The following is a 13,070-nucleotide window of genomic DNA, read 5'->3' on the forward strand; positions in this document are numbered from 1 at the left end:
TAATCTGATAGAAAGAGCTTAATATTGATTTAGAATTCACACCACTGATCTATCGACATTTTCTTCAGTTTGTAGTTTGGAGTTTCCTTCACAGATCGACAGATTCTGATGTGCTGGATACCAAGAATTCATTGCTTTTCATTGTCATGCTTCAGTATATACCAAGATTGGTTAGAACTTTTCCTTTGACAGCAGAGTTGAGAAGGACTGCTGGCATCTTTGCCGAAACTGCTTGGGCTGGTGCAGCCTATTATTTGCTATGGTATATGCTTGCTAGTCATGTAAGTACCACTTCATCTCTGCTGAACTTTTAATTACTCCTTTTTTTTTTTTTGCTGCTTTTTGGAACTAAAGACAATATTTTCTGCCATAAATTTCTCTACCATCTTTGCAGATGGAATTTCTTTAGGATGACATCTGAATTTGGTTATCTAGATTAGGGTTAATGTTCTACAGATGGGTGTAGTTTCTCAATTCCTACCTAGACCTCCATCTCTCTTCATGGATAACGAAGCATATAGTGAAGAAAATTTATGTGCACATTGAAGTATCAATGTTTTCAATCTAGAAACTATATATAAAGATGCAAATGTTTTTGGCTAAACTAAGGATATTTCTAGCTCAATGACCTCAAATAGTCGGGATATTCTGTTATTGTTGTTGTTGTATTGGAGTATCGAAATATCGATGTTGCTTGTTTTGCAGATAGTAGGTGCTTTCTGGTACTTATTATCAGTCGATCGCGATGATGATTGCTGGCAATTAGCTTGCAAGAATTTTGACGGATGCAATGTGAAGTATTTATATTGTGGTAATGCACATCTAGATGGCTATGATATCTGGCAAAATGTCAGTGCAGGAGTTCTTGAGCAGTACTGTTCAGTAGCTGATGACAATACAGAATTCAACTTTGGAATTTATACACAGGCCTTGACTTCTGGAATCATTGCATCAAACAAGTTCTTCTCCAAACTTTGCTATTGTTTGTGGTGGGGTCTGCAGAACCTCAGGTAATGCTTCTTTTCTCTTCAGCTAATTGATGAACTGAGAATGTTATCTATAACTGTTAATCTCGCTCGTTCCTCAAATTGCTTGAGAGATTGCTCTTTCATATTCCATACTGTTTATTTGAGATATTGTGTTTATTTGTTTCGTGTTAGATGAATCGTCAAGCGATGAACTACTATTTTAATGAGTACTGCAAAAATCTTATCTCTAACTTAGTGTATTGACAATACATAACTCAGATCTTATTGACATTCCTGACTTTGGAGAACTCAATTACCTTTTGGCTCTTTGTTTTCCAACTGACATTGTCATAGCAACAATTGCTTGATCCGTCATCCTCTCATACTTATAGGTTGATATCCTCTATTTTGCTTCTGATTCTTTTATCGCTGTCATGTAAATTTTTCTTCCTAAATTGATCATCCATTATAAATTAAATATTTATAATAAACATCTTGAAAAAAAAATTAATTTAACATTCTCTTGTATTAGAAAGATACTCTTTAAAAAATTGCATGAGAAATGGAGAGTCAGTTGATTAGGATCACTCTGCATGAATCTTCTTAGATTAGGTGCATAACAATCCATGGAACTTTTCGATATATGATAGATTCATAATCCCTTATAAGTTGATGCTGTGATATGTGTGGATACAAAATTACAATTATGACTTCTTGGCTATGGAATTTATCACCTAAATCCTGTGATATTCCACCTTAATCGATCATTTGATGTTGTTCTGGATGCAACAGTACCCTTGGCCAAGGTCTGGTGACAAGTACTTACCCCGGAGAAGTCATCTTCTCCATAGCCCTCGCTATATTTGGACTCATTCTCATGGCCCTCCTCATCGGCAACATGCAGGTAACCTAAATACCATTTCTTAATCTGTATGCTGCATTATATGAACATGAGCTCGAGTCTTTCCACGTCGTTGCTTCAGACTTATCTTCAGTCTCTGACGATACGGCTGGAGGAGATGAGAGTGAAGAGGCGGGACTCCGAGCAGTGGATGCACCACCGCCTGCTGCCGCAAGATCTCCGGGAGCGCGTCCGCCGGTACGACCAGTACAAGTGGCTGGAGACGCGGGGGGTGGACGAGGAAAGCTTGGTGCAGACCCTCCCCAAGGACCTCAGGCGAGACATCAAGCGCCACCTTTGTCTCGGCTTGGTCAGAAGGGTACGTTCGTCTCATTCCGCATTAGTCTTGCGGGTGAAGTCGTGCTTATCGTTCTTCGGCGACAGGTGCCTCTGTTCGCGAACATGGACGAGCGATTGCTCGACGCCATATGCGAAAGACTCAAGCCCAGTCTGTACACCGAGAACACCTACATCGTAAGAGAAGGAGATCCTGTCGACGAGATGCTCTTCATCATACGAGGCCGCCTGGAGAGCATCACCACCGATGGCGGGAGAAGTGGCTTCTTCAACAGGAGCATACTCAAGGAGGGAGACTTCTGCGGCGAGGAACTGCTGACTTGGGCCCTGGATCCCAAGTCCGGCGCCAATCTTCCCTCTTCCACTCGGACCGTGAAGGCTCTGACGGAGGTGGAAGCCTTCGCGCTGTTCGCCGACGAGCTAAAGTTCGTGGCCAGCCAGTTCCGGCGGCTCCACAGCCGGCAGGTCCAACACACGTTTCGGTTCTACTCGCAGCAGTGGCGTACGTGGGCGGCCTGCTTCATCCAGGCCGCGTGGCGGCGCTACTCCAAGCGTAAGGCGGCGGAGCTGAGGCGCAGGGAGGAGATGGCGGACCTGGACGACAACGGCGGCTGGTCCTCCAGTCTCGGGGCGACCATATACGCCTCGCGCTTCGCGGCCAACGCGCTTCGCGGGCTTCACCGGCAGCGAAGCAAGAGCGTGAGAGAGCTGGTGGCGCTGCAGAAGCCTCCTGAGCCTGACTTCGCCGTGGACGATGGGTGAGCGACGGTGCAACCTGCGACAGGAACCAACGTACAAAGAGACTGCATTCATGATCTCAATCACGAAGCGATGGATTCAGTAGTCTTATGTGGGAGATCACAAAAGTCCAGTATAATTCACATATAGAACAGTACCTTACAATGTCACAGCCACTACACATAATTATTTGATCGACACACGGTTCTGATTCTTTATATTGCGCAAAGACGCACAAACCCTGTCCTATTTTTACAGTGCATTAGAGGACTTCCATCATCAGTACCGCTATCTAAGACGGCTCGACTTATATAGCTATCAGCTGATTCGGAAGTCACAAATGCAGATAAGCCAAGAATGATTTGCCTTCGGAGAACAACCAAATGATGGTAAGATCAAACCCTGTGCCATATCTGACAGGCGGCCAGCTCTTCCATCTGGTTGTATGAAGTTTCGGAGGGGGAATCGAAAGGTTGCGCCGCCACCGCTCTCAACGTTCGACCACCCTCCCAGTATCCATCTCATCAGACCTTGAGGAGATCACAGCAGCCATCAGCTGCTGCACCCCAGTTGTTATGGATGACGCCACTTCCTTGTCCTCCTCCATTCACCATATTTGACAGAGGATGAAGAACAGATGCATGCAGGCGCTCAATGATGCTGAAGTGATCAATGTTTTCCTGTTCATACAAGCTCGTCACCTCTGATCCGCCACTGGCTGATTTCAGGTTTACGTTGTCATGCTGCAGGATTTCAGAACTCGGAGACATGGCAGGAGGAGGCATTGCGTCTTTCACCTTCTCTGTGTTCAAGAATCGACCACCACGGCCCCTTACTCGGCGCATCGCATGAAGGTGGCGTGATTCATGCAAATATGGCTGCAGAAAAGCAAACCGAATAAGCACACTCAAATCTTATAACAGTAAGGAAAATGCCTCCTATGTGATGAGCTTATTAGCTGTTACAAAGGTGAAAACAGTAGCAGAGCACTTAAAAGACTGGTGTCTGCTAAAATAGATAGCTTAAAGAGTATATTAGTTACTGCTCTTATAGAACACAGAGGAAAGTATCAGCAATTAGCTGTTGCATGGTAAATGCATACCTTCCTAACTCTGATCAATTTGTTCTGTTTCTCAGCCTTGGCACGAGCTTTGCGGCGACGAAGAATTGCGTAGAACTGTTTTGCATTCACATAGATTGGTCCATCAGTTGTCGCATCCATTGGTAAAAGCACACGCCCATGCTGGAAAAAGGAAACCAGGAACAATTCACAAACAAATTGATGTGCAGGGGGGAAAACATGAAATTATGAATTCGGTATATTCACCAGGTAACAAGTTTCTGTTCCTTGAACTTTCCATTTTTTGAACTGTGTACAGATAAAAATTTACTGCAAAGTGGTTGGTGATAAGCCTTCTGGAAAAGAACAGATGGAGTCCAAGTCCTTTTTTTTTGTCTAATTTAATGTTTTGCTTCTAGTTTCACAAAGGTAAACATGGTTTTTTTTTTTTTTTTTACATTCTAATAAAACATTTTAAACATATGAAAATGTAAAGCTTTAAACTGTAAATCATAAATGCCCCCAAGTCAGTGGCTTGAGTAATATATCTTACCAAATTCTAAATAAGGTAACATATTTTCCTTATTTTCTTGGAAAATAAGTTGATTCCAAGAAACATAGACCTCTATTACATTTCTACATCAGCCACCATGTCTTAGAATTTCCAATGTCAGTTTTTAAGGTGCTGACTAGCTTGGTTGGTAAGGATGACTTTGACAGAATATTGCAGGGTCACAGGCTCGAATCTTGTTTCCGCTGATAGTTGACTAGGCAAGACCACAACAAGGCTCATCATTGTAACAGGTTCTCGAGTCATCCATGTAAAAAGATTAAACCACGATCCCATCTCAATAAGAATTTTAGGTTCTTGGGCTCAAATATTTTGCTGTAGCTCATCAATGGCATAACCCAGGAATGTGTGATCCTGTGGCTCCCTTCAACAGCAACTAAACACATAGGCAAAGTGTTTGAGCTCAATGTATGCAAAAGAGGAACTTATTTTCTATGAGCAATTGAAGAAGCATTAAATATTATCTTCCGGAATTATTATTTAATTTTAGGAGTTCCATACCAGATCTACTAGATCAAAAAGTGTTATTAATGATGTTGATTCAGCTTGTGAAATGCTTCAGTAGAACCACTGCGATTGATTGACATATTTCATACAGTTAAAATTGTTGCTCTGACTCAAAGAAAAGAAAATAGGAAGGACCACAATCAAAATCATTACTGTCATTCAGAACATAAAAGAAAAAGAGAAACCAACCATTGCTTGAGCTGCTCCATATGTTGCATACAAGCCGTAGAACTGGTCAACATAAGAATGACTTGGACAGACCTACTCCAATATTAAAAAAAAAAATACAACGAAAAAAAAAAAGCTGTGTGTCACTGTAAAGTTAATAAGTCAAACTCAAAGCAACTATTTTTTTTTCCATAAAACTACAGCATAAAATGAAAAACCTACGACAGAATGGCCAAGTCCCTGTTTGAAATGCCCTGGATTCTCAGGTAATGATGACTGTAGAGAGAAGGGAGCAAAATATTGCTGAGTCTTCTGCTCTTTTCCCAAGTCCTTGTGGTCTATAATGCAAAAACATGTGGTCAAATTCATGTTACACAACCATCAATAGAGAGAAATATCATACACTATGAAGCTCAAAAGAAACTTCTAAATAGTACGAAGGCTACACCAAAAGTTCCTTCACAGCTCTAGCAATTAGAGTTGAACATAACGAGATTGGTATATGGTACTTTAAGCTTCTATAAGGGGGCAATAACTATCCAAAGTTATGCTGCTTCACATTTGTAATTTACATTTTCTAATGACAACTTATATGGATGCCTATTTTTTGGTTTAAAAATTGACTGTTAAAATTGAGTTCATTCTTTATTCTTCATTGATTAATTTTCTATTATTGTTTTGTCACTTGTGCTCTGGGATTATCTACAATAGCACTCCCCAAAGTAATTTTGTTCAGACATCATACCGGTGCATCATATGTATAGCACTATAGTAGCATCCATTAGTTACTACTTAAGCAACACCACATATACTATAGCTAAACATTAATTCCCTAATCATGAAGTACTCCAAATTATCAGTAATAAATATTAATAAAAATTAAATTTATTTTCTCTTAGTAGCACCAACGAGATTTTGAAATGAATGCACTATCAAGGAAAACAAGCTATTAAGAACTTTCACTAAGGGCAATGATCACAGCAGGAAGACTAACAATAATGAATTTTCCCTGTAAACTTGTTTCTTTTAACCAGAGAAGCAATTAATTCCTGATAGCCGAGTATCAAACTTATGGGCTTATTAGAGCATACTGTATATTTTCAGAACCTAGCAAACCCCTAACATCAGTATCCAGCAACATCAGGCGACACTAAATTCCAAAACATTATCAAGTAATCATCTTCTCCCACTTGAAACTATCTATTTTCATCTTCTCCAATAGACTTCTTCGCTCTTCATGCTTCAATAATGAGAGGTCTCTGACCAGCGAGAATAAAAGAAAACTTAAATGTATTTCTATTGGTCCGAGAATAGTATTTGGACGATACATTTTTATTTTTCACATTTCTTGAATGCTATCTGTGCTTATTCCTAGCAGCATTCAAAAGCCAAAACAAATGTTCTACTTGAGTTGTATTATTGCTGTTCTGTTGTATTCTTAGCATCTTTTAGTTGATTGATTATGTCATTATAAATCAACTATTAAAATTTATGTCTCTAATACAAGTGTTTTATGGTCAATATTACTCTTTTGGCAAGTTAATAAAACTAGCCTATTTAAAATTTATTGAGGAGCCGGTTCTTTTCCATTCTGACAAAGATTACCTAATGGACTTTTAGGTAATTGTTGTGGTGTGATATCATCACTATGGTAAAGCTACTTCCAGGTGTGATTCCCAGGAACCAGAACCAAGTTCTGTCCCTTCTAATTTTTCTCTTTTGTTTGTTCTCTCTTCAAATTTGTTTCATTGTTGCTAGATAGGGCCCAAAAAAGCATAAATTAAACCTACAACTTATTGTTGTGATACTGACAACTAATATGCTACTAGAACATTGCTACAGTTCCAACATCTCTCTGAAGTTCAGCGCAGAAGCTCATCTTCAGCTCTTAGAACACCAATTCTTGTTGTTCTGGGTTAGTAGAAAAATTAATTCAAAACAAAACTCCGGTAAACCATTTCATTACTACATGTTCTAATGATCCTGTTTTCCTCTAAAGTCGATATCTTACTTTGCCCTGCATCAAAGAGATAAAATGTCAATGCATCAACATGATGATGTCATAATGCCAATAAGGAAGTCCATTCATGTGTCATCTTACAGAAGCTTTTAAGTTAGACATTCAGCTGAAGATGCCCTCTTTCCAACTTTTCCTATGTTCTTTGTTCCTACTTTTACACATGAATCATGACCAGAGTCACCTAATATGTCACTAACCACTTACATACTTTAGGTCTCCACTCGAACTTTGCTTGAAGAAGGAAAACCAAAGCATGGGAGATTTTTCCAGGGCCGATTAATAATGCTAGAACAGTAGTACCAAGAACAGTAGTACCGAACAGGCTTGGAAGAAGAAAATATTTAGTTTTAGGAGATTATAGGAAATCATGAACACCAACCTTATTCCAGGACCACAGATTAATAATTTGGCTTGAAACAATGCCAACTTCTGGAAATGGCACGGCAAAACATTACCTGGGAAATTTGAGCAATTAGCAGTACTATTACCCCCTTTCTCTGGGATTTCGAACCCCAGCCCTGGTCCATGCCCTGCAACTACAAAATGATTTACTCGTCGGGACACTACAGGTAGCTGCTGCTCCGCATTGATATGGTCCCCTGTAACAGACTTTAGCTGGCCGAGAGGTTCCCCATGGAGAGGTTGAGTTCCAACCCAATAAGGCACCAATGGAGCCTGAGGCGTCTGCGAAACCAGTAGCTGACCAACTCCATGATTCTTGAAGATCGTCGACGATTGCATTCTGATCACTCCAAAACCATAAATTATCAGGAATCTGTGCCCCAAACCTTTTTCTTCTTTAACAGGTAAGTCCAACTCCGGCTATATCAGAAAGCTAACAGCTACTCCCTTGTCACATCCGGGCTTTCACTCCATTACCTGCAGTTGGTAGCTCGACGTAGTGAATTCAATCTATTACGAACGAAAAGAAGCAAAACTAAAAACATGAACAAATCGACGCCACAAACCTAAACCCACAAAAACGATATGAAGTAGCCAAACACCGATACCGAGAAAGAAACAGGGCGGAGAAAAGGAGCAAAAAGAAGCAGGGAAGACGCAGAGGTAACGGAAACAAAGAGAGATCAGTTTCAAGGAGCCATCTTTACATCTTTTACCCTTTCTGCTGCGAAACTTTCCAGTAAACGTGTTTCAACTTAATGACCGAGAGATCCAACTCCACTCCGGAGCTTTCAAGATTTGAAGTTTACGACGAAAACCCATCCCAAGATCAAAAACACGGAAGCCAAAGGAATCAAAGGAGGATCTTTCGCCGGTTCCATGCCCAAAACACCTCACAAACATCTAAACATCCATCCAAGACCAAGAAAACGCGGACGCAGCAAAAACCAGTCGCAAGAATCCTCTACAGAGACAGAAGGCACACTGTTTCAACCAATAGCGAAGATTGGAGAGTCGCCACTCACGTTTCAGAGGAGGCAGCCGTGGAGGTCACCCGACCCATCAGCGAAAAAGGCACCAGAGACACCAATCGGGCAGAACCGAAGAAGTACGAGAGGAGAGAGGAGAGAGGAGAGAGGAGAGAGCGAGAGAGGCAATACGGTGGAGTGAGCCTCATGTCCTCTCAAGGCATTGATAGATATATTATTTTAATTAATGATGGATTATTCACCACTCACTCACTCACTCATTAATTTTGTGTCCATTGTTTTCCCATAATCACCTTTTAGTGCATGACTTTAAGAAAAGCGAAGTTGGATTAAGTTACAGTGGGATGCAGTTGATTAGTTAATTAAGCGGTGGGCTAATTCGAATCATTTATGAAATCGATTGAGGGTTGAGCCGAATCAAACTGCGATGACTCCCCCTATCTCGGATGGGTGGAAGTTTACGTTATATTTTATGTGATGATATTAATATGTCTTTTATATATATATATATATATATATATATATATATATATATATATATATATATATATATATATATATAGCTACGAAGGAGTATTTTGTTTATGTGAAGTCATGCGATCAAAGATGACATACAATTTGGAATTGGATTCGGAATAATGCTTGACTCGGATGCTCAAGAAAGAATATGATACGGTTGGAGTTTTTAAACTCAAAATCTCTTATATCTACTATTTGTTAACGTATTTCGATGATTATATATTTGGTGCATGTACGTAGGAAAGATTATCAAGTGGATAATTAGTTGGCCAATCACACGAGAATAGTAAAAGATAGGCTAATTAAATATTAAAACATCGTAATTCTTATTATATAAAAGGTTAAGATTCATTTTAACCCAAAGATTTTAGTCATTAATTTTTTAAATCTTTATGATTGATTTGTCTCTAAAACAATCTTTATATTTTTAACCATCCTTATATTTTTTTAAAAATAGCATATAAATCCCTTCCATCGGTTAATAAATGTTAGAATTTAGTTATATGACATGACATTGCTTGTTGATTTACAATAAACCATTAATAAATATTGGATAGAGATATACTAATCAAGGAGGTTTGAGTAATTGAATAGAGATCCAGTACCCAGTACCGCTAGAGATGAGGATAGTTGAACTATTTCATCCACTCCTATAGATATGTGATGTTATAGAGATATACAATCTCTCTATGTAACAAATCTTACTTGATACACATGGTTTTAGTTATACGTTTTGTTTTGCATATCAATTTTCGCATGATGGCTAGAATCTTTTTCTTTGGGAAATATAAGATTTTATTTTTCTATTCTTTCGCCACACATATAATGTTATGTCTAAGTTTCCCAGCAAGCTGGTCTATGTAGCCCTCCTACACCCACTTGCTCTCCTCAATTAGCTTATCGAGAAAGAGGGAGTGGCAGAGGTCGTAGCGACGGACAAAAGCAGAGAGGTGGAGGTAGGAGAGGCCGGAGGCAAATGTGAGGGAGAGTTGGACCACCATATCAAATACGGTGGAGGTGCAGAAGAGGACGAAGTAGGAGGTGTTGAGAATAAAGGTGCCTAGGAGGAGGAAGAGAGACCAGGAGATCACTGCATGCCTAGCGTTGAACTGGTCGATGCACATCCACCTAAGGTAGGACCCGAAGCTTCTGAGCTCGTTGTCAAGATTAAAGAGGCTACGTGTACGACGCCATTGGTGGAGGTCTTAATTTAAAAAAAAACTTAAATTATACGTGTTATTATATTATTGATTTATTGTGAGTCAGCATGTCATGTAAGCAGACTATAACATTTGTTCACTCAGACTTAATAAAAGGGACTTATATGCTATATTTTTTAAAATATATGAGTTATTTTAGACATGAGTAAACTATAGAAGCTTAAAAGATTGATGACCAAAATCACAAAGGCTAAGATTAGCCTTAATCCTAAATGACACTTATCATTATATTAATATTTTATTATGAATCAATATACCATGTAAACAGATTCTGATGTTTGTTAACTTAAACTTGACCGAAAGGACTTATATGCTATGCTTTTGAAAATATAAAGATTATTTTAAGTACGATAGTTTTTCTTAACCTATGCAAATGTGAAAAGGATTATATATATATATATATATATATATATATATATATATATATATATATATATCTATATAATCAATATTTTCTATCTATCGAGATTTAACATGAAAAATACACTCAACAACACGTCTTAAAAAAAAAAAAAGGATAGTTGTGACTTTATTTGTTATATCCCAACTTTGTTGTCACCAATGGAAATATATTTATGTACTCATTTTACACCCTATGCACGTTTTAAAGGTTAGGTTGGGTAATTATGTGAATGATCATATAAATAGCATATTTGTATCCTCATCTTTGGCCTATACCCATAATAACAAATATCACTAAATCAATTATTTGGTAGAATTTGGAGAGTTAGTAGGATTGTGATTGAGTGAAGATGAGTAGAATCCGATTGATTGGATTCGCTAATTGATTGGTCTAAGTATGATAATTATAATTTTTTTAATTTTTAATTTTTAAAATTCAGTGTGGGTTAGATCCTTCATTCCTCTGACTTAAAATTAATATAAAATTATTTTTTTCATAACGATATTCATTATTCTCACTCTAAATTTCTTATATGTATGTTCATGTCTTCTTGAGTTATGGAAAAAGACACACAAGGTTCCATCAAGATCATGTGTATGGTTAGGCCAGAGCAAGTGTCTATGATAAATCAATAGATATATGCCTCAAATCTGAAACCTAAATCAATCATGGTTTGCTTTTATTTGATTCCCAAAAGTTTTGTTACGAGACAAATATATAATCATATACTTTTTTGTACATCCATATCGGGATATATATATACATAATAAGTACAGTGTTATTGATTTAAGCTCATTGCACAAAGATGGCACCAAAAAAAAAAAAGTGACATTTCTCATCACTTAAAATGGATCATTTAAGCCATTGAATTGGGGAGCTACTCATTCATCAAAATGTTTTGGAATATGGAAGTGTACCTTAATGATTTTGATGAAGCAAATGCCAATGAACTCAGTGACCAATTTGCCTACAGGAGGAAGGACATTGCCAACTCAGAAGAAGATGGGGATGAACACTTTTGTCAGAAAGAGAAGAGACCAATCATTTCAATCAGCTGTTCCTTCAGTTGTGAGAAGGGAGATTGACATTGTTGGTGTCAGAGATTGAGGTTATGACTGACTTGGAAAGACAACCTATAGAATGGCTAAGTGCCGATTCTTGCTTGAAAGTACTATAGTGGCCTGTGTTAGAAAGGGTAGTGAGAATCTTCTTTTTGTTTTTGTTTTTTGTTTTTTTACTGTTAAGCCAGTTCGATTTCGAGGACTCCTCGTCCATAATTTTTTTTTATAAATATCTTTCTTCAATGTTTAAATCAATTCAAGATTCCAAAGATAAGTTTTGCTATGGTTTCGATCAAGAATGGTCGGACTTAGGAGGGATAAATTGATAAGTCATCATTTATCATCATCATCGCAAGCACGAGGGTTCATGTGATATTATTTATTTTGGAAGAGCTCGCATGTTTTGACTCATTCGGGATGAATAAAAACCTCTTTTGAGGATAAAGGATGATTGACACTTTCTAAGATACCAATTTTTTCTCAATAAAGAAGTTAAAATCTCGTGAACTCTTTTTCTAGTTTCAATTGATTAGGTGTCATTTTTTATCATCGACATAAGCATTAGAAATCATGAGAAATTATTCGTTTTGGATGAGCTCGTATGATTTTATCATTCGATATTTATCTTGAAAGGATAAAGCTATACAATCTCACCCAAAGCGAATAATTCCTCGTAAGTCATCATGCTTGCACTAATGATGATCATCATTCATCATTGTTGACATAAGCAAAAGTGTTCACGAGGAATGTTTAATTGATGTTAGAAGAGCCCATGAGACCACGACTCTCCTAGTGAGGGCATCGATAAGTATGTTTAATCCCATTAGTTGAAAAGTAATGAAAAATATATTCGAACCAAATAAATAGATCAAATAGTAAAAAAAAAAATTATATCTTTAATCATTTTGATTCACTCATTAGACCATTTGAGTTTGAAAAAAAAAAATTATATCTTTAATCATTTTCATTCTCTCACCATCTCCCTCTCTTACTTCCATTATTGTTCTCTTATTTTATTTCCATCGTAAGATTTATTTATATATTTAATTTTATTTAATCTACTCAATTTACTGATCATGTTTGATCCAATTTTAATAAACACGATTCGAAGAGTTGTGTATCATTGATAGATCCAACAAAGGAAGTCATGATTTAATCATGAAATAGGTGTTTGGTGATGAGAAATGGAGATGGTAGGAAACCATGCGTTTAAGAGAAATATACTCAGAGCCCACCATTTGCTAAT

General features: G+C 37.8%; 2 protein-coding genes across 6 annotated transcripts in view; one reads left to right on the top strand and one right to left on the bottom strand.

Moving 5' to 3' along the window:
* The window catches only part of LOC103983375 (probable cyclic nucleotide-gated ion channel 5), a 4,158-nt gene extending 1,217 nt beyond the window's left edge, over positions 1 to 2,941 (top strand). For all 3 annotated transcript variants that reach the window (XM_009400596.3, XM_065106596.1, XM_018824255.2), the window contains exons 4-8: positions 69 to 281; positions 706 to 1,010; positions 1,761 to 1,872; positions 1,952 to 2,188; positions 2,254 to 2,941. In XM_009400596.3, coding sequence (XP_009398871.1) covers positions 69 to 281; positions 706 to 1,010; positions 1,761 to 1,872; positions 1,952 to 2,188; positions 2,254 to 2,928 — 1,542 coding nt within the window. In that variant the 3' untranslated portion in view covers positions 2,929 to 2,941. The remainder of the gene's footprint in view (positions 1 to 68; positions 282 to 705; positions 1,011 to 1,760; positions 1,873 to 1,951; positions 2,189 to 2,253) is intronic.
* A 149-nt stretch (positions 2,942 to 3,090) lies between these two features.
* LOC103982496 (nuclear transcription factor Y subunit A-10) lies at positions 3,091 to 8,794 on the bottom strand. Of its 3 annotated transcripts, none has more exons than XM_009399435.3 (6): positions 8,658 to 8,794; positions 7,686 to 8,109; positions 5,433 to 5,548; positions 5,232 to 5,303; positions 4,007 to 4,147; positions 3,091 to 3,782 (listed from the first exon to the last, which is right to left on the bottom strand). In XM_009399435.3, the coding sequence occupies exons 2-6, from the start codon at positions 7,969 to 7,971 to the stop codon at positions 3,429 to 3,431; spliced, it is 969 nt and encodes a 322-aa protein (XP_009397710.1). In that variant the 5' UTR covers positions 7,972 to 8,109; positions 8,658 to 8,794; the 3' UTR covers positions 3,091 to 3,428. The 3 variants fall into 3 exon arrangements, with proteins under 3 accessions (XP_009397710.1, XP_009397712.1, XP_018679801.1); XM_009399437.3 differs by lacking the exon at positions 8,658 to 8,794 and adding an exon at positions 8,349 to 8,635; XM_018824256.2 differs by lacking the exon at positions 8,658 to 8,794 and adding an exon at positions 8,340 to 8,635.
* Positions 8,795 to 13,070: the final 4,276 nt, after the last annotated feature.

Source organism: Musa acuminata, chromosome BXJ2-4 (assembly GCF_036884655.1).
Source record: "Musa acuminata AAA Group cultivar baxijiao chromosome BXJ2-4, Cavendish_Baxijiao_AAA, whole genome shotgun sequence".
NCBI lineage: Eukaryota > Viridiplantae > Streptophyta > Magnoliopsida > Zingiberales > Musaceae > Musa > Musa acuminata.

What these genes read in the sequence shown, in the direction of transcription:
- LOC103982496 (XM_009399435.3), bottom strand. Translation starts at nt 7,971, where the DNA reads ATGCAATCGTCGACGATCTTCAAGAATCATGGAGTTGGTCAGCTACTG. An exon ending in AGGGACTTGGCCATTCTGTC is followed by an intron (nt 5,304 to 5,432) that starts GTAGGTTTTTCA and finishes ATATTGGAGTAG; the next exon opens with GTCTGTCCAAGTCATTCTTA. An exon ending in ATGGAGCAGCTCAAGCAATG is followed by an intron (nt 4,148 to 5,231) that starts GTTGGTTTCTCT and finishes TCCTTTTTCCAG; the next exon opens with CATGGGCGTGTGCTTTTACC.